The 21,726-nt window shown below is 42.7% G+C and overlaps 1 protein-coding gene across 1 annotated transcript in view; it reads right to left on the reverse strand.

The window, feature by feature from the left end:
• Window positions 1-484: 484 nt before the first annotated feature.
• kctd9a (potassium channel tetramerization domain containing 9a) overlaps window positions 485-21,726 on the reverse strand; it is a 35,944-nt gene continuing 14,702 nt past the window's right edge. The window contains exons 5-12 of the mRNA XM_060931338.1: window positions 19,180-19,238; window positions 18,962-19,090; window positions 15,478-15,545; window positions 15,301-15,396; window positions 15,074-15,223; window positions 10,700-10,805; window positions 9,853-9,986; window positions 485-2,895 (exon numbers count right to left, since the gene is read on the reverse strand). Coding sequence (XP_060787321.1) covers window positions 2,779-2,895; window positions 9,853-9,986; window positions 10,700-10,805; window positions 15,074-15,223; window positions 15,301-15,396; window positions 15,478-15,545; window positions 18,962-19,090; window positions 19,180-19,238 — 859 coding nt within the window. The 3' untranslated portion in view covers window positions 485-2,778. The remainder of the gene's footprint in view (window positions 2,896-9,852; window positions 9,987-10,699; window positions 10,806-15,073; window positions 15,224-15,300; window positions 15,397-15,477; window positions 15,546-18,961; window positions 19,091-19,179; window positions 19,239-21,726) is intronic.

A 21,726-nucleotide genomic window follows, 5' to 3' on the forward strand; every position in this document is an offset into this window, starting at 1 on the left:
ACCGCTGCAGTAAAGGCCTGGCAGAGCATTAAAAAGGAGGAAACACAGCGTCTGGTGATGTCCATGAGTTCAAGACTTCAGGCAATCATTGCCAACAAAGGGTTTTCAACCAAGTATTAGAAATGAACATTTTAATTTACAATTATTTAATTTGTCCAATTACTTCTGAGCCCCTGAAATGAAGGGATTGTGTTTAAAAAAATGCTTTAATTCCTCACATTTTTATGCAATCATTTTGTTCAACCCACTGAATTAAAGCTGAAAGTCTGAACTTCAACTGCATTGGAATTGTTTTGTTCAAAATTCATTGTGGTAATGTACAGAACCAAAATTAGAAAAATGCCTCTGTCCAAATATTTATGGACCTAACTATGTACGTATACAGAAAGGATGTAGTGGTCCTGTCCTGTGCAAATCTGAACTCGGTGTACAATTATACAGCGTGAAATAAATGCAACAAAATTAACCACACACCACAACTCAGTTTGTTTATAACAGTCCGTTTATAGTAAACACATTTCCGTAACAGCGAGGCAAGAGAAGACTCCTCTTCTCTTGCACCTTACATAAATAAATAGCCTGTGCCCTTTCGGTGAGGGTGTGATCATCAGAGAATTGCACTCAAAAAGTGCCAAAGTTTGCTTCTGATTGCCTTCATTTAATGAGTACCTAATATTACATTGAAAAGAAATATCATTAGCTTTAAGCTCATGTCAGAAATTATTTGGCTGAATCGGTCAAGTATTTGACCATGCAGCAATAACTTGGGTTGATATTAATGATCCGGGTGACACGTGACATGAAGGCTGTTATGTTGTACTACAACAAATAAGCGATACACACACACAAAAAAAAAGTGCTAAGTAAGGAATGACAGCTTGTACTGTATATACTGTATACACGCACTAATACATAAGGAAGCACTGGATGAACTAAAGCACCCTTTTAACCCTTTTTGGTGTCAAAAATTATTTAAAAAAAAAAAAAAAAAACTCAATCCGGAGATGTTTCAAGATAGAGTCACAGAATACAACAATGAATGAATTCAAACCAGTAGAAGCTTGCTACTGGTTGCATTGCACCACAACCAACCACTTTTTTTTTTTTAGGCACGACTGCATTTTGGTAAACCATCTTTCTTTCCTTCTTTCAACAATTTCTCTCTCGCCTTCTCATGAGCATTTGAAAGAAATCCACAGGATTGACGAGCAAAAAAGTCAGTTTTGTCTGGGAGGTAGATCTGAAATAATAACTGGTAAACAAAAGGGAAAAAAAAATCCTGTTTCCGTTTGAACAGCACACACAGAGCACAAATAAACATACATTTACATTGCATATGTACTTTTATACCCAACTTCAGAATCCTTTCATAACCCTTTCACCTGTTACACATGGTATACGGGTAGTAATTTGCCGTTTTAAGCATGCATACATGCTATAGATGTTACGATATGGTACGGAAATACTAAAGCGAAAGCAGAAGAGCTTTAAAAACGGCTCCTTCTTCAGATTTCAGAGTCGAACTCGAGCAAGTCCAGTCATTACCAAAGCTGAAACGTCTTCATATTTGTGCTTCGGCCTGGAAAAACCTCCAGATGTTGCTGAGACTTAAAGGTAGACTGCCTTTCAGATTTAGGTCATAAGAAGAATCTCTCAATACCCAATTATTTTTGTTTAGTGGACTGAAAGCTACTGAATTCGAATCGGAGGCTTCCAAATTATTATTAGTTTTTTTTCAAAACAGAACAATTAATGGAGTTTAGAGCCACATGGCCCTAAATTCACCGCTATTTTTTCCTGCTTCACCATGACGCAATTCTACGTCATGCGTCACGTGGTGGGCTTTCCCTGTCCGCGCAAGGCATTGTGGGATACAAATTTGAAACAGGAGAGAGAGAAAAATGGAGGATGCAAATGAAACGTGAAAGACCTACTACGGTAATGGAAAGCGAGACGAAAAGACGTTATGTTGTGAAGGAAAGGAAATGCAGGACCAAACTAATAAAACGTCAGCGAGCACCTCGGTGTGATCAGCTGCTCGTTTAGCGATAAAACAATGCTAAACGAACGGTCAAAGTGCACGGTCAAAGGTGAACCTGCGCATGTGCACACGGACTTCCTCGGTCTGCTTGACTGCGCGAAGCGAGCGATTTCATGCACGTTATCTGCTCGGGAATCCCTTCAAATTAATTTTTTTTTTTTAGATATTACAAACAAACATATCACAATGAGCAAATTTCAGAGGGAACCAAATTTCACCAATTTGATGAAATCGAAAGGCAGGCTACTTTTAAGAAAGTCAAATTTCGCCATGGAAAGGGTTTTCCCCAGGCCTTTTTTAAACTCAAATAGAACACACTTTTGCTTGCGTTCACCTTTGTGACTTCTACAGCCGATATACATTCACTAAACTTCATTCAGCTGGGATCCATATCCCCAGATATAATTTAAACCTCCAGAGCATTAGCACTGATACAGGAAGCTGACGCTTTCTGTGGATTAAATCCGACATAAATATAAATAAACATACATACATAAACTCGGTTTGGTAGAACACATAGGTCAAGATGGACAATTATGTACGTGTACTGATAATCCTACAAGAGACCTGTGCTAATTAAAAAACACCCTGCATGTGCACTAGTGCAAGAGAGTAAAGCTGTGGGGTGAAAACATGGAATGACGATACTGCATACGGGTCCGATGGGGGGGGACGTTTAACATTCGTAAGCAAACAGCTTCGATAGGCTGCTTGGGTAGGAGCGGCACGATTGGTTGTTATCTCACGCTTTGGGACATGTGCAGCGGAGTCAACATCTCCTCGAAGATGGCTCCCTTCACGTTTGAGCCACGGAGGTTGGCTTCTTGGAGGTCACAGCCGGATAAATCACAGTTCTGGTAACAAAAACAAAAAGGATGCACAAATTATAAAGATGAAGCTGCTATTGAGGTAGGCAATGCCATGACCTAGATGCATGGATGCAAACGGCGCGCCTTTTGGCGGATGCCGCCTTTTTCACGGCTGTCTGGAGGACTTGTGTGAATCGCGCAGATCCGATGAGTTTTTTTTTTTTTGGGGGGGGGGGGGGGGGGGGGGCGTTGGAGTGTCTGATTATAATTTCATCAAAGTAAATTCTGTATTAAAATTACTAAATAAGCAAATGCCATTACAGTCCATGAAACATAGGAAGTACAAGTATGAGAAGAAAACAGTAAATCAGAAAGCTGCGCACGTAAAGCCAATTGGCTGCGCACCATTATCTGCTGCTGGCTGCACTTCACTGCACACGCAAGGATTTCCATCAGTCCAACAGATAATGGCGCGCAGCCAATTGGCTTTACGTGCGCAGCTTTCTGATTTACTGTTTTCTTCTCATACTTATACTTCCTATGTTTCATGGACTGTAACAGCATTTGCTTATTTAGTAATTTTAATACAGAATTTACTTTGATGAAATTATAATCAGACACTCCAACGCCCCCCCCCCCCCCCAAAAAAAAAAAAAAAAAAAACTCATCGGATCTGCGCGATTCACACAAGTCCCCCAGACAGCCGTGAAAAAGGCAGCATCCGCCAAAAGGCGCGCCGTTTGCATCCATGTAGATTTTAACAAGATCACCTTCAGTAAGTCTCAGCGTTAATAACCACCAAGAACTGTTATGTTACATGATTCAATTATTAAAGATTTGTTATTCTACAGTAAAGTGGTACCAACATTATTATTTAAACCACTATTTATGTTATACACTCACTGGCCACATAGGAACTTGTCTTGAGTCTTATGGCCCTTTTCCACTACCCTTTTTCAGCTCACTTCAGCCCGACACGGCTCGCGTTTCGACTACCTCAGAACAGCACGACTCAGCTCGCTTCAGCCCTACTCAGCTCCCAAAACTCGCACGGTTTTGGAGTAGGGCTGAAGCGAGCCAAACCGAGCCGAGTGGGGCTAGGGGCGTGAGGAGAGACTCCCCTGTGCACTGATTGGTGAGGAGGAGTGTCCTCACATGCCCACACACGCCCCGCGAGCACGCTGGGATCTGTAAACACCGTAAACCCGGAAGAAGAAGAAGAATTACGAATTATGAGAATTTCTGAAGCCTTATGCGCCTCGCCTCATCTATACGCTCTTGCCAGGATCTGTTGGCGTTGTCGGTGACAAGCCACAGCACCAAGACCAGCAACACTAACGACTCCATGTTTATTTTGTTTACTATCCGGGTCGTGAGACTACAGCTTAAAAGATCACTGATGTCACTGTTTGCACCACCTAACACCACGTGACATCCACCCACTTTCGCTAACTCCACCCAATGTGTCCACCCACTTCCAGCCAGCACGGTTCAGCGCGGTTGTAGTCGAAATGCAACTCCAACAGCCCCGCTCAGCTCGACTCAGCACGGCACGGCTCAGCCCAACTCAGCCGCGTTGGTAGTGGAAAAGCGGCATAAGATTCCTGTTCTTGGCTGCAGGAGTGGAACCCAATGTGGTCTCCTGCTGTTGCAGGCTGAGATGCTTTTCTGCTCACCACGGTTGTAAAGAGTTGCTAGGATACAAGTCAGGCTTGTAGTACTTGAGTCCAGGACTCAGACTCGAGGCCTAATTTCAAGGACTCGTGACTCGAGTTGGACTTGAGCAATGACGACTTGGTTTTGGACTCGGACTCGTGCATTAACTGCATTCGGACTTGTAAATTGGAGACGAGGACTTGGATTTTCTCTATTTTTTTTTTGTAACATGCCAAATTATTATAGCACAAGATATTTATGGCTACATTAATTTTGTACTAATTTCATGCAAGAGTGTCACACCTGCACACCTTGGTAAGTGCATCAGAAAGACACTCAGGTGTGCTCCGGGCAGTGCGCATACGCACCAGGTGGACTCGTGCACGCCGTAAATGACTCGCACTTGCACAGGATTAAGGCACAATCAGCGCGTGAATACTTTGTGAAGTATTGAGTTGTCTTGCTGAGCCTTACTTCCTTGTTTGGTTTCCTGATCCCCGATTTCCTGTTTCTCATCTTTGATTCTGTGATAGCCTGTTTGCTCGACCTATTGCCCGTTTCACTGTTTTACGATTTTGCCTGCCGTTCTGGATTGTTTACCTGTCTTCACTTGTATTAATAAATAAACACACCTTCTGCACTTCCATCCATCTCCCAACCATCTCTGACAGAATACTTCACGCTCCCTGACAAAGAGAATGCGCATTCACCTGTTCATACGTCATGTTCAGGAACAAACTAATGTTAATGGCGCCGTCACAGCCCCCGTCAAATGATGAGGTTGGAGTCTTGTTCTCAGACTCGAAATATTTTTTAAATGACTTGGACTTGAACACCAGGGACTTGAGACTGGACTCAGACTTGAGGTTTAGTGACTCGACTACAACACTAATACGAGTTACTATATCCTTCCTGGCAGCTCGAACCAGCCTGGCCGTTTTCCTCTGACCTCTATCAACAAGGCGTTTGTTTCCACCCATGTTGAGTCACTCACCCTGTTTGTTTTTCCACACCATTCTGTGCAAAGACTTGTGTGTGAAAACCCCCAGGAGATCAGGAGCAGTGTCTGAAATGCTCAAACCAGTCCATCTGGCTCAAACCAACACCCATGCCAAAGTGTGACTTTCTTTCGCTGTGAGATCACGATTTTTCCCCCCATTCGGATTTTTGAAGTGAACATTAACTGAAGCTCTTGATTTGTATCTGTGTGATTTTATGCATCGTGCTGCTGTCAAGGGATCAGCTGATTAGAGAACTGCATCAAACAGCAGGTGGAGAATATGGGTGTTCCTACTAAAGTGGCCAGTGAGGGTATATTACAAAATATAAAATTACATACAGTGCCTTGAAAAAGTATTCGTACCCCTTGAACTTTTTCACATTTTTCCACCTTACAACCACAAACTTAAAAAGTTTATTGAGATTTTATGTGATAGACCAACACAGAGTAGCAAATAATTGTGAAGTGAAACAAAAATGATAAATGGTCTTCAAAATTTTAAACAAATAAAAATCTGAAAAAAAAAAAAAAAAGTGGTGTGCATTAGTATTCAGCCCCCTGTACTCTAATACCTCTAAATACAATTCAGTGCAATCAATTAGAATAGAATGCCTTTGTCACTATACACATGTACAATGAGATTAAAAGCAACTCCAATAACAGTGCAAACAGCGTGTAGAGGAGGAAGAAGAAAAGAGAAAAAAAAAAGAGGGGTGTGTGTGTGTGTGGGGGGGGGGGGGGGGGGGGGGGTAGTAAAGGTAAGGTGCACAGTCCTGAGGTGCATGTGTTGTGTTTCACATTATGGAGTGAGGTATTGCACATTATAAAATTACTGCACGAAGAGAGTCACATTATAAAAAAAAAAAATTACTACACATTATGAAGTATTGCAAGGTAAGCTGCACAGTCCTGAGGTGTATGTGTTGTGTGTAAGGTGCACAGTCCTGAGGTGCATGTGTTGTTTGTAAGGTGCATAGTCCTGAGGTGTACGTGTTGCGTTTCACATTATGGAGTGAGGTATTGCACATTAAAAAGTATTGCACAGAGAGTCACCTTATAAAAAGTATTGCACATTATAAATTATTGCACAAAAAGTCACATTGTAAAATAAAATATTGCACATTATGAAGTATTGCACAGGGGGGTTAGACTATAAAAAGTCAGAGCACATCCGAGTTCAGGGCGGTTATGGCTTTTGGAAAGAAGCTGTTTTTGAATCTATTTGTTTTTGTCCTGATGCACCTGTAGCGTCTCCCTGAGGGCAACAGGTCAAACAGATCAAAGCCAGGGTGGGAGCTGTCCTTGATAATGTTCTTAGCTCTGCTAAGGCAGCAGGAGGTGTAAATGTCCATCAGGGAGGGGAGAGGGCAGCCAATGATCTTCTGTGCTGCCTTTACTACTCTCTGGAGCCTCTCCCTGTCTACAGCAGTGCAGCTGCCGTACCATACTGTGATGCAGTACGTCAGCAGGCTCTTGATGGATGAGCGGTAGGAGGTCAGCAGCAGGTTGGAGTTTAGGTTGTGCTTCCTGAGGACTCTCAGGAAGTGTAGCCGCTGCTGAGCCTTCTTAATGACTGCTGTCATGTTTTCTGACCAGGAGATGTCAGCGGAGATGAGGACGCCGAGAAACTGGAAGGTGTAGACCCTCTCCACGTACTCGTTGTTGATGTAAAGGGGGGCTAGGTCGGTGCTGTGCTTCCTGAAGTCAACAATGAGCTCTTTGGTTTTCTTGGTGTTCAGAGCGAGGTTATTCTCTGAACACCAGGCTGCCAACTTCAGGACCTCCTCTCAGTAGGCTGCCTCGTCTCCCTTTGAGATGAGTCCGACCACTGTGGTGTCGTCAGCAAACTTGACGATGAGGTGGTTGTTGTGGGTCGAACTACAGTCGTGGGTGTAGAGGCAGTACAGGAGGGGGCTCAGCACACAGCCCTGTGGAGAGCCGGTGCTCAACGTGCGGGTGGAGGAGAAGTGGGGTCCAAGTCTCACAGACTGGGGCCGGTTGGTAAGAAAGTCCTTTATCCAGGCACATGTGAGGGGGGAAGCCGAGAGTGTCCAGTTTGCCGATGAGGATGTCCGGGATTGTGTTGAAAGCTGAACTGTAATCCGCAAAGAGTATGCGGACGTAGCTCTGCTGCTGCTCCAGGTGGTTCAGCGCAGAGTGTAGCGCGACGGCGACCTCTGTGGATCTGTTCGCGCAATATGCGAACTGGTAGGGGTAGAAGTCTGGGGGGAGGTCGTCCTTGATGTGCTGAAAAACTAGTCTCTCGAAGCACTTCATGATTACCGGAGTGAGGGCTACAGGACGGTAATCATTCAGGCTGGTGACAGGAGACTTCTTTGGCACCGGGATTATTGTAGCTGATTTTAGGCAGGGCGGGATGACTGCCTGAGCCAGGGAGAGGTTAAAGATCCGGGTGAAAGTAGGGGCGAGCTGGTGGGCACACGCTCTGAGCACCTCACCAGGTACTCCATTTGGGCCGGCAGCTTTCTTGGGGTTCACTGCCAGGAGCACCCGTCTGACATCGTGCTCCTGTACAGTGAATGGAGTGGTGTAGGAACTGTGTGGTGGTGGGGGCAGGGCTGGAGCAGATGAGTGCTGCTGAGATGTTTCAATACAAGCAAAGAAGCAATTTAGCTCCTCTGCCAGCAGCGCACTCCAGTCTCCTGTTGATGCATCACAGACTCTGGAGTTCGTGATGTCTTGTATGCCCTGCCACACCTCCCATGTGTTGTTGCTGGACAGGTGGGACTCTATACGCAGCCTATGGTTCGCCTTGGCTTTTTTAATTTCTCTTTAATTGCCTTCAGAAGTCATCTAGTTAGTTAATAGAGTTCTACTGTGTGTAATTTACTCTCAGCATAAATACACTTGTTCTGTGAAGGCCTCAGTGGTTTGTTAGAGAACACTGAAGAACAAACAGCATCATGAAGACCAAAAAACTCACCAGACAGGTCAGGGATAAAGTTCAAAGCAGGGTTAGGTTATAAAAAAAAAATCCCAAGCTCTGAACATCAAGAAGCACTGTTCAATCCATCATTCAAAAATGGAAAAAGTATGGCATAACTGCAAACCTACCAAGACATGGCCGTCCACCTAAACTGACAGAGCGAGCAAGGAGAGCACTGGTCAGAGAAGCAGCCAAGAGGCCCATGATCACTCTGGAGGAGCTGCAGAAATCCACAGCTCAGGTAGGAGAATCTGTGCACAGGACAACTACAAGTCGTACACTCCACAAATCTGGCCTTTTTGGAAGAGTGGCAAGAAGAAAGCCATTGTTGAAAGACAGGCATAAAAAGCCATGTAGGGGACACAGCAAACATGTGGAAGAAGGTGCTTTGGTCAGATGAGACCAAAGTTGAACTTTTTGGCCTAAATGCAAAGTGCTATGTGTGGCGGAAAACTAACACTGCTCATCACCCTGCACACACCATCCCCACTGTGAAACATGGTGGTGGCAGCATCATGCTATGGGGATGCTTTTCTTCAGCAAGGACAGGGAAGCTGGTCAGAGTTGATGGGAAGATGGATGGAGCTAAATACAGGGCAATCCTGGAAGAAAACCTGTTGGAGGCTGCAAAAGACTTGAGACTGGGAAGGAGATTCACCTTCCAGCAAGACAATGACCCTAAACATACAGCCAGAGCTACAATGGAATGGTTTAGATCAAAGAATATTCATGTGTTAGAATGGCCCAGTCAAAGTCCAGACCTAAATCCCATTGAGCATCTGTGGCAAGACTTGAAAATTGCTGTTCACAGACGCTCTCCATCCAATCTGGCTGAGCTTGAGCTATTTTGCAAAGAAGAATGGGCAAAAATTTCAGTGTCTAGACATGCAAAGCTGGTAGAGACATACCACAAAAGACTTGCAGCTGTAATTGCAGCAAAAGGTGGCTCTACAAAGTATTGACGCAGGGGGGCTGAATACTAATGCACATCACATTTTTCAGATTTTTATTTGTTTAAAATTTTGAAGACCATTTATCATTTTCGTTTCACTTCACAATTATGTGCTACTCTGTGTTGGTCTATCACATAAAATCTCAATAAAAAAAACTTAAGTTTGTGGTTGTAAGGTGGAAAAATGTGAAAAAGTTCAAGGGGTATGAACACTTTCAAGGCGCTGCATGTATATATAGATGTATAAACGGAGCATAGTGAATGAATAAAGAGAATATTAGCCAGACAGCAACTGTGTGCAAGAGAACCAATTTATGGGTTTCACAGCACTGGGGGCGAATACTTACGCAATCGCAACTTTTACAATTTTATTTATAAATTAATTTTGCAAACTGTTTGAGATCTCCTTACATTTCGATATTACGAGCTTGCTGAAGCACCCCTCACCTCTAGATCAGTGCCTGCTAGAGTTGCTCCTCGCAGGTTACAGTTCTTCAGCTTGGCATTCTTCAGCGTTGCTACACGCAGGTTTATCCCCGTCATCTGACTGCCTTCCATATCCACACCCTTCAGATTGGCACCTACAACACACACTAAATTAGGACACTTAAAATAATAACGGTTATACCACAGCACTGTCTTCTGAGTATTTTCCAAAGCATCATTTTATATTGTATGTAGACATTATCAAGCTCTGCAGCACTTCTTGAGTGTTAGGGTTTGATTTTCACCTCCAGGAGGGAGGGAAGGAGGGAAAAAAAAAAAAAAGTCAGATTTGAGAATAAGTGGAAGTGACTCAGCCTAAGGGCGGCACGGTGGTGTAGTGGTTAGCGCTGTCGCCTCACAGCAAGAAGGTCCGGGTTCGAGCCCCGTGGCCGGCGAGGGACTTTGTGTGGAGTTTGCATGTTCTCCCCGTGTCCGCGTGGGTTTCCTCCGGGTGCTCCGGTTTCCCCCACAGTCCAAAGACATGCAGGTTAGGTTAACTGGTGACTCTAAATTGACCGTAGGTGTGAATGTGAGTGTGAATGGTTGTCTGTGTCTATGTGTCAGCCCTGTGATGACCTGGCGACTTGTCCAGGGTGTACCCTGCCTTTCGCCCGTAGTCAGCTGGGATAGGCTCCAGCTTGCCTGCGACCCTGTAGAACAGGATAAAGCGGCTAGAGAATGAGACTCAGCCTAACATTTTGGGCCCAAACACTTCGAACACGTTAACAGGCCAAAACTCAGGACACACAAGTCAAGAATACTGTTGAGCTTGTTGTGAAAACGGTGTATGCTGTAGAAGTGTATCTACCCTCCAGGTTGGCTTTGAGTCCTGATGGGTCTTCGAAGTTACAGCCTCTCAGTGAGGCGCCCTCGGCATTCGAACACAGCATCTTCACGCCCTGCAGGTTTGCACCCTGAAGAGAAAAGGGGAAGAGAAAAACCCACAACACATTATCCAGCGAGTTCAATTCACTAAACTGAACGTCTGTCATATAGCAGAGAATAAACACTGACCCACTGACTCAAAAGTAAAGCCGAGTCGCTATGGGGTACCCATGATTCACAGTGCCTTTTTGAGACCCAGAATAACCCTCTGTTTTTTTTTTCTCTTTATGGCGAGCTGAGGAAATTCTTGGGAAGCTTGAGAATGGCTTTATCCAATCACAGGCCAAGTTATTTCAATGCAAGTGTGCTGGTTCTGTCCTCCAAGACACTAACTAGGAAGTAAGCGAACTATAGTATTAAACAACAAGAGTGCTCTAAGAGCACAAAATCCCCCACTGGCAACTCGGCCATAACTCTGGTAAAATGCGACCGAATTGAACGAAATTGCAATATGCGCATTACCGACATATAACAAAGAATCCTGCCAAGTTTCGTGAAATTCCCCCAAAAATTCTGAGAGGAGTTGATTTCAGAAGGCGAGTACCCTTCCCGGGATGGACAGACAGACAAACATCGCCATTACATAATCCCCCTTCGGGCCTTTCAACGAGCGGGGCATAAAAATTGTGAGGGAAGTTGATTTCAGAAATCAAGCACACCTTGATGAAATTGCCAAAGTACAAGTTTGTTAATAATCAAGGGCATAACTCTGGGAAAATTTGCCCAAATTAAACAAAATTTCAATACGCATATACAGTAACTGTAATATAACAAAGCCTTTTGCCAAGTTTGGTGAAATTCCTCCACAAATTGTGAGATGAGTTGATTTCAGAAGAACGTACACCCTCATGAAATTGTCAAAGTTATTTAATCAAGGTTCAAAACTCTGGTAAAATTTTCACAAATGAAATTAAATCGCAATATGCGCATTACCGTCATAGAACAAGATCTTTTGCCAAGCTTTGAGAAATTCGTCCAAAAATTGTGAGAGGAGTTGATGTCCGAAGGCAAGCACACCTTCATGAAATTGTGAAAGTACAAGGTTGTTAATCAAGGGCTGTAACTCTGGTAAAATGTGACCGAATTGAACAAAACAACATGCGTACTACCGACATATAACAATGCCTTTTGTCAAGTTTCGTGAAATTCCTCCTAAAATTGAGAGAGGAGTTGATTTCAAAAGGAAAACTCAGGAAATTGGCAAATTAAAAATTGTTAATCAAGGGCTGTAACTCTGGTAAAATGCGACCGAATTTAACGAAATTGCAATATGCGTATTACCGAAATATAACAAAGAATCCTGCCAAGTTTCATGAAATTCCTCCAAAAATTGTGTGAGGGGTTGATTTCAGAAGGCGAGTACCCTTCCTGGGACGGACGGACAGACAGACATCGTCACGACATAATCCCCCTTCAGGCCTTTTGGCCAGCGGGGGATAAAAATCAGAAAAGAATGACAGCCATATAATCTTTTCAAGGTTAGGCTTCTTCCTTGAATTAAGTCACGTGATCTTCACTCACTTCAAGTCCTACTCATCATGTATTGTCAAAATGCTCACATTTTCATAGTGAAGTTAAGTTTTGCTATTCAAGGTGCTTTTGGTAAGATTAGATTCTCCCCCCCTAAAATTAGGTCTCTAATGGTTAGGTTGGTTTGACATTTGAATGATTCCCACCCATACTCACAAAGCTCCACCCCCAGGATCTGTGTTGGCCCATATAGCGTTGATAAAATTACTGACGAAGTGCATCCAAACACTAACAATTCCAGACTGGAGTTCACGTTTCCCATTCAGTTTTTCTCTTCAGCGATTTAATACACTTTTGCTAATGCAATAACTTAATTCACTGTTTATCATGTTTGACATAATCTTTCATGGTTATTAGCTCATCCAGCTAACAGGCGAGGAGTTTATACCATCATGTGTTGTCCGTCGTCGTCCACTTTTCACGAAAATCGCTTCGCCACTGATTTTTCTTCTTTTTGGCAGGAAGGTTGGTCTGCCTGGGGTGCATATACTGTAGTTTCTACCCAAATTTGCATAATTGCAATTAATAATGAAGATATGGAGTAATTAAGCCCTATAGAGCAGTTTCCACACAAATTGCTTCTTCTCCCTCAGTTCTTCACCGATTTTGATTCTTTCTGGCATGAAGGTAGGGGTAGCTAGGGTGCATATAACTTCTACCCAGATTTGCTGAGTTACAAATATTAATGAAGTTATGGACTAATTAATGAGCAGTTCAACAAAAATTGCCTCTTGTTGGTCAATTCCTCGCCGTTTTGGATTCTTTCTGGCAAATAGGCCGGTATTCCTAGGGTGGATATAACTTCTCTACAGTTAGGTCCATATACATTTGGACACTGACACAAATTTTGTTTTTTTTTTAACCTGTTTACTGAAAACATATTCAAATTATAGTTCTATAATGGACATGGACATAAAGTCCAGACTTTCAGCTTTCATTTGAGGGTGTCCACATTAAAATTGGATGAAGGGTTTAGGAGTTTCAGCTCCTTAACATGTGCCACCCTGTTTTTAAAGGGACCAAAAGTAATTGGACAATTGACTCAAAGGTTATTTCATGGGCAGGTGTGGGCAATTCCTTCGTTATGTCATTCTCAATTAAGCAGATAAAAGGCCTGGAGTTGATTTGAGGTGTGGTGCTTGCATTTGGAAGATTTTGCTGTGAAGAAAACATGGTCAAAGGAGCTCTCCATGCAGGTGAAACAAGCCATCCTTAAGCTGCAAAAACAGAAGAAAAAAAAAACATCCGAGAAATTGCTACAATATTAGGAGTGGCAAAATCTACAGTTTGGTACATCCTGAGAAAGAAAGCAAGCACTGGTGAACTCATCAATGCAAAAAGACCTGGACACCAACAGAAATCAGCAGTGGTGGATGATCGCAGAATAATTTCCATGGTGAAGAGAAACCCCTTCACAACAGCCAACCAAGTGAACAACACTCTCCAGGAGGTAGGCGTATCAATATCCAAATCTACCATAAAGAGAAGACTGCATGAAAGTAAATACAGAGGGTTCACTGCACGGTGCAAGCCACTCATAAGCCTCAAGAATAAAAAGGCCAGATTGGACTTTGCTAAAAAACATCTAAAAAAGCCAGCACAGTTCTGGAACAACATTCTTTGGACAGATGAAACCAAGATCAACCTCTACCAGAATGATGGAAAGAAAAAAGTATGGCAAAGGCGTGGTACAGCTCATGAGCCAAAGCATACCACATCATCTGTAAAACACGGCGGAGGCAGTGTGATGGCTTGGGCATGCATGGCTGCCAGTGGCACTGGGTCACTAGTGCTTATTGGTGATGTGACACAGGACAGAAGCAGCCGGATGAATTCTGAGGTATTCAGAGACGTACTGTGTGCTCAAATCCAGCCAAACTGATTGGTCGGCGTTTCATAATACAGATGGACAATGACCCAAAACATAAAGCCAAAGCAACCCAGGAGTTTATTAAAGCAAAGAAGTGGAATATTCTTGAATGGCCAAGTCAGTCACCTGATCTCAACCCAATTGAGCATGCATTTCACTTGTTAAAGACTAAACTTCAGACAGAAAGGCCCACAAACAAACAGCAACTGAAAACCGCTGCAGTAAAGGCCTGGCAGAGCATTAAAAAGGAGGAAACACGGCGTCTGGTGATGTCCATGAGTTCAAGACTTCAGGCAGTCATTGCCAACAAAGGGTTTTCAACCAAGTATTAGAAATGAACATTTTATTTACAATTATTTAATTTGTCCAATTACTTTTGAACCCCTGAAATGAAGGGATTGTGTTTAAAAAATGCTTTAGTTCCTCACATTTTTATGCAATCATTTTGTTCAACCCACTGAATTAAAGCTGAAAGTCTGAACTTCAACTGCATCTGAATTTTGTTCAAAATTCATTGTGGTAACGTACAGAACCAAAATTAGAAAAATGTCTCTGTCCAAATATTTATGGACCCAACTGTATATAGCTTGTAACATGTACAAGGTGGCCCACTTTAGATCATTCCTTCTAGACTAGACAGGGCCGGAGTGAGCTACGCCGTCATTGACGGTCTCGTTTGTACAACTACGGAACTTTAATAAATAAATAAAAACAAACCTATTGTACCTTTAAAGGAACATCAGAAACGTTTGGTTTAAGGCACAACCACTGTGCTCTGTGATTGGATGAAGTCACAAATGTTCATTAATTATTCATGAATTGCCCCTTCATCAAAGAAAACAACTAATGAACATGGCATGGTTTCAATACAGAGTTAAACTAAAGTGAGATCCATACATCCAGGTTGGCCCCAGAGAGGTCGGCCCTCTCCAGGTTCGAGCAGCACAGGTTGGCGCAGGTGAGGTTACAGCGGCTCAAGTTGGCCATCTTGAAATTGATGTAGCGCAGGTCCAGCCGAGACAGGTCTGCCCCGCTGAAATTCAGCCCCTGGGCGTACACGAGAGAGAGAGATTAGACAATTCTCTCTCAGGTGGCTCCACATGACCTGGTGGAAATGCCTGTACCTGACAGCGCAGCTCTGACTTGGTCGGCGTGGCGAGCAGAAACCGTACAAACTCTTTCCGGGAGATGGGAGAGTGGTCCTCTGGGGGATGGGAGTTCTGGGAGGATGCAAAAATCAGAAAATACACTCAGAGGAACTGACAAGGATCTCGAGATAATCATCCAAATTATGGCTTTACCTTAATGGCAACTTCTATCTGCTCGGCGAGTTGCTCGATTCCAAAGAAACGAGCTTCTTCCAGTACACCTGCAGCACACACACGGAATTAACAAAACAAACCACTCAATTCATCACCACCACCATTTAAACAACTATATGACTGACCAGTTCCTGTAGAACATGCTCTGTACTAGTAACCAGAAAGTTCAAATCTCAGGAACGACAGAGCATCCGATCCCTGAGGTACACCTTTATGTCCATTTCTTTAATTTCTATAGAGTGGGAACTAAATCAATACTCAACTTACAACACATTTAAAGGGGAACTGAAGTCATTTTAAAACTTGCTTTATTTCTTAATTAACGTGTTATTCAATTACGTTTTCGGTTTTAGTAACCTTATATCGTGACTCATATTGGCATATTATATTATGCTTATCGGCCTTTTCGGTTTTTAGCCATGTTGAATGGAGTTCGTTTGGTCCATGGCAGGCGTCAGTTATCCGCACAATCTTCACGAGACTTGTGCGAGACTTCAAACGTGAAGCTTCAGCGCTGCCATTTTGAAGACTGTTTACACAGCAGCCAGATTGCCATATCATTCCAGTTTAGATTAATTTCGAGATTTGCCAGCTTCATCAGTGATGGAGTGTCAGTCCTGTGCGCTGTGGCGCGTGCGCCTGAAGGCGCGTCGAGTGGACCCCAGCAGGTGCGCCGTGAACAAGGCACACCTGAGATCAATTAAGGAACTGTTTGCCTATTTAAGGACCGCGCTGACCCATTTGCATCGCGAAGTATTACAACATGCGTGTACGCGTTACTGAGCCTTTCTACCCGTTGTCTTGATTTCCTGTTTATCGTTCTTGTCCTCGCTTAGCCTTTGATGTCCTGTTTGCGCCTCAACCGACCCTTTTGCCTGTATTCTCGTTTTTGATCTAGCCTGCCATTTTGGATTGCTTGCCTGTGTATATTGTCTCACTGTATGACATGGAGATTACTCCATACGACTTCGAAGCAATGTAGAGTAGAGAAGAGTTGGAAAGATGACAGGATAAGGACTAGTCCGTCGCGCTGGTATTTACATCATTACTGTCACACAATTAATATGCCAGATCAGGCGGCTGGTGGGTTTTCAAAATAATAAGTACATGCATGTATTTTTGTGATAAATACACATTATACTGGGTGTATTTCCCACATAAATCCTCAGCAAGCTTTTGGACAGCACTACAAAACGCCGTCCCCACTATATAGTGCCCTATATAGTGAGTAGGGAGCGATTTCAGACACGGAAAACTTCCAGCTTGATTATGTCAGCATTCGAAAGAGGGCGTACGCGTCTTGACAATGCTGGCAGATGTTGGTCACTTTGATTTCCGCTGTACGTTTTACTTCCATCCTATGAAGTCTCACACAGGCCTCAGCGAATCTCGTTTACGCCCATTGCTTTGACATATGGACGGATATTACATAGCGCATTTCAAACACTCGTAACTTGCTACAGCAGTGACAAAATAGCGATCAAAAATGCATTCCTGTATTTAATAAAATGAGAAATAGAATTTTGATTTAAAAAAAAAAAAGCCGCTTTCAGTTCCCCTTTAATTCTAGTTTAAGATGGTGTGTTCTGCTTCTTGGGATGCCATGTGTACACTTGACGACTGAAACAATTCACAAAGCCTAAACATCAGTGCAAATTGGCTACTGATTGGTCTTTTGATTTGATGTTCAAAAAAAAATAAATTGTCCTCCACAATTATTGGCACCCCTGGTTAAGATGTGTTAAAAGCCTTAAAATAAATTCAATTTTTATTGCAGAAGCATAATCTTACACTGAAAATTGTAGAAAAATGTAACCCTTAACTCAAGTGAATTAAAAATAAATAAATAAAATCCCTGACTAAGAAATCTTTCATAAAATCACCTGTTCCACAATTATTGGCACCCATAATTCCCTGAAAATAAATGTAATTGAAGCATTTGTCATTTCTACTGTAGTTTATGAAGTTGATCAGAGTATCTAGGAACCTTTAATTAATAATTCATCACATCCTGTTTCCCTGGGGTATAAATATGATGTGACACAGAGGCCTATTTCTCTTATCCACTCTTCAACATGGGAAAGACAAGCGAACACACCGTTCAAGTAAGGCAGATGTGTGTTGACCTTCATAAGTCAGGCAATGGCTACAAGAAAATAGCCACTCGCCTACACCGGCCCATATCTACAGTCAGAGGAATCATCAAGAAGTTTAAAACAACTGGAGCAGTGGCAAACAAGCCTGGACGAGGATGCAAGTTTATCTTGCCGCCACGCACAGTGAGGAGGATGGTAAGAGAAGTAAAACGTTCTCCAAAGCTCACTGTTAGAGAATTACATCAAAGAGTAGCATCTTGGGGTCACAAAGTCTCCATAACAACCATCAGGCACTATCTACATGCCAACTAGCTGTTTGGGAGGCATGCACGGAAAAAGCCTTTTCTCACTTACAAGCATAAACGTCTGGAGTTTGCTAAGTGGTACTGGGACTTCAACTGGGACCATACGCTTTGGTCAGATGAGACCAAGATAGAGCTTTTTGGCAACAAACACTCATACATCACAAAAGAGGAGTATGCGGAAAAGCACCCCATGCCCACTGTGAAGTATGGGGGAGGATCGGTGATGCTGTGGGCCTGTTCCTCTTCCAAAGGCCCCGGGAACCTTGTTAGGATGCATGGCATCATGAGTTCTTTGAAATACCAGGACATTTGAAATCAAAATCTGGTGGCCTCTGCCCGAAAGCTGAAGATGGGTCGTCACTGGGTCTTTCAGCAAGATAATGACCTGAAACATGTGGCCAAATCTACACAAAAATGGTTCACCAGACACAAAATCAAGCTCCTCCCATGGCCATCTCAGTCCCCAGACCTCAACCCAATTGAAAACCTGTGGGGTGATCTGAAGAGGAGAGTGCACAGTAGAGGACCCAGGACTCTGGATGATTTAGAGAGATTGTGCGAAGAGGAATGGTCGAAGATCCCTCTCTCTGTATTCTCCCACCTTGTGAAATGCTATAGGAGAATATTAAGTGCTGTCTTGTTGGCAAAAGGGAGTTGTACAAAGTATTAACATCAGGGGTGCCAATAATTGTGGCACACATGATTTCATGTAAAAGAATTAATTTCTTAATGTGGGATTTTCCCCCCCCCCACTGAAGAAATGCACTTGAATTAAAAGGTTGGATTTTTTTCTTTTTTGCATTGTTGTCCTATATTATTTAAAAAAAAAAAATTAGAAGCCGAAGAACATACATCTTAATGAGGGGTGCCAATAATTCTAGAAGGCGCTGTGTGTATATCTATCTATAGCATCATATAAGCGGCCTTACACTTTTAGTGAAGGTCATGAGAAGATAAATCAAATATTCAGAAGCCAAAATCCTAGTATTCTGATACCCAACAAAAACAGAATATGATTGAATATTATACTGTGGACCTGATTGCTAACACACACACACCTACCTAGCAAGTTAATTCCTTCATTGACAATAAGCTGGCCGTGTCGCAGGTAGTTCAGGATGGGCTCGAAGTACTCAGGACTGCGGTCGATGAGGTAAGCGCCTTGCTCATCTCGCTTGTTACCCCACACGTCTACAACAGCGCAAAATGACAAATTGCATGTGCGTCATATTTGACGATTTCGTAAAAGACGCTTAATGAAGCGTGTATGAGAGCCTTACCCTTCCCTCGAAACATGTGGGCGAGCATGCTGTCAGGCTCCTTGCTCACAAGTGTACTCCTAAAGTGAGCAAAATGGATCAACAGTAGCATTAGCAATAAACCTCAAGCACTCAAGAGGAATTGACACAGAGTCCCAAATATAATCCCTGTCTAATTGCACATGCATGCACTACCGTTCAAAAGTTTGGGGTCACTTTGAAATGTCCTTATTTTTGAAAGAAAAGCACTGTGCTTTTCAATGAAGATCACTTTAAACTAATCAGAAATCCACTCTATACATTGCTAATGTGCTAAATGACTATTCTAGCTGCAAATGTCTGGTTTTTGGTGCAATATCTCCATAGGTGTATAGAGGCCCATTTCCAGCAACTCTCACTCCAGTGTTCTAATGGTACAATGTGTTTGCTCATTGCCTCAGAAGTAGGGGTGTGCAAAAATATCGATACGGCGATATATCGCGATACTTTGGCTTCCGATTCAATATCGATACTTAAAATTTGAATATCGATATTTTTTCAAATAATAAAATCATGTTTCAGACGGGTTGTAAATCCAGTACGACTTCCGTACCTCCGCTCCGCGAGGTGTCGCTGTGCCGCTACCTCACTGCAAGGCACTCTTCGTCTTCTCTTTTTTCCCCGGCGGTTGCAGTGAGGAAAAAAAAAAAAAAACAGGCAAGCATGGCTGTTAACGTAAACCTAGAGACGCCGCCGAACTTTAAGGCAGATGTTTGGAGCCACTTTGGATTCCAAAGGAAAGGAGAAAAAAAAAAAAAAAAGTGAGCCGGACAAAGAGAATGCACTTTGCAAAACCTGTTTCGCTCCAATTAAATTAAGATGCTCCAATTAAGATGCCCAGTGCACTTTTCAATGTGTTTCAGACAGTGCGTTGTTCCTGCAAAATACAGGGATGCAAACAGCGCGCCTTTTGGCGGATGGCGCCTTTTTCATGGCTGAATCGCGCAGATCCGAATTTTTTTTTGGGGGGGGGGCGTTGGAGTGTCTGATTATAATTCAAAGTAAATTCTGTATTAAAATTACTAAATAAGCAAATCCGTTACAGTCCATGAAACAGGAAGTATAAGGATGAGGAAAACAGTTTAAATCGGGAAGCTGCGCACATTTGCGCAGTCCTGCCGCTCAGGCTGCACAAATGTGCGCAGCTTCCCGATTTAAACTGTTTTTTCCTCATCCTTATACTTCCTGTTTCATGGACTGTAACGGATTTGCTTATTTAGTAATTTTAATACAGAATTTACTTTGAATTATAATCAGACACTCCAACGCCCCCCCCCCCAAAAAAAACTCGGATCTGCGCGATTCAGCCGTGAAAAAGGCGCCATCCGCCAAAAGGCGCGCTGTTTGCATCCCTGAAAATAAGCACAAGTTAAATGTTCTCAAGTTTACAAAGAACAAATTGATATTAGTGTTAGCACTGAAATGTATGTGCAGTCTGCAGTGCAAGTTTTAAGTTTTCATAAAACAATTTGATTCTGCTTGTTAAGCAGCACTGATGTGTCCATGCTTACAGAAAAGTTGAGAATACTAGCACAGAAATGGGAATTTTCTTTATGTTGTAGTGAAGCAACTCTTGGTTTTGCCAGCAGTGGAATAGAGACAAATATATGTCTGGCAAGAGTGTGTAGTTATGTATGTGAAATGTAATTTTACAGTGGTCAATAAATTCTGATTTTCTTCAGTGACACAGATATTGTGATGTGGTTGAAATTTCTTGCAATATATCGATTATCGCAGAATCGCTGTACCGTGATATTATCGTTATCGTGGGCAAAATATCGCCATAGTATCGTATCGTGAGGTATCTGGTGATACCCAGCCCTACTCAGAAGGCTGATGGATGATTAGAAAACCCTTGTACAATCATGTTAGCACAGCTGAAAACAGTTGAGCTCTTTAGAGAAGCTATAAAACTGACCTTCCTTTGGGCAGATTGAGTTTCTGGAGCATCACATTTGTGGGGTCGATTAAATGCTCAAAATGGCCAGAAAAATGTCTTGACTATATTTTCTATTCATTTTACAACTTATGGTGGTAAATAAAAGTGTGACTTTTCATGGAAAACACAAAATTGTTTGGGTGACCCCAAACTTTTGAACGGTAGTGTATACACATTTGAAATTTCACCTTAAAGTTCAACATGCAAGTTAAACTGTTTTGTTATATACTAAGTAACTTTAAAAACGCACAATGGAATTCAACACTATATCACTTTAGATCCATGCATACATTTGAAATTTATGATATTGTATGTAATGCACACACATCTTGAAACATCGATAAAGGACATTTATTGTCAAACTCAAGAATTAATTCACAATTAAAAAAAAAAAAAAATTCAAAGTGACAGTTGGTCCATGTTCGGACCGTCATGCTGGAGATTCTGGGTCTGTGTCGTCCAGGGGTCTCAGCAGCAGTGACTGAGGGTGTCAGGAATCTGTCACGGAGGTGAGCTAGCCTGGTGTGCTGATCCTGAACTGGCGTCGTGACTCGAGGCTGACCAGGGCGTGGACGATCCCTGGTGCTCCC

This window comes from Neoarius graeffei, chromosome 10, assembly GCF_027579695.1.
Source record: "Neoarius graeffei isolate fNeoGra1 chromosome 10, fNeoGra1.pri, whole genome shotgun sequence".
In the NCBI taxonomy this organism is placed as follows: domain Eukaryota; kingdom Metazoa; phylum Chordata; class Actinopteri; order Siluriformes; family Ariidae; genus Neoarius; species Neoarius graeffei.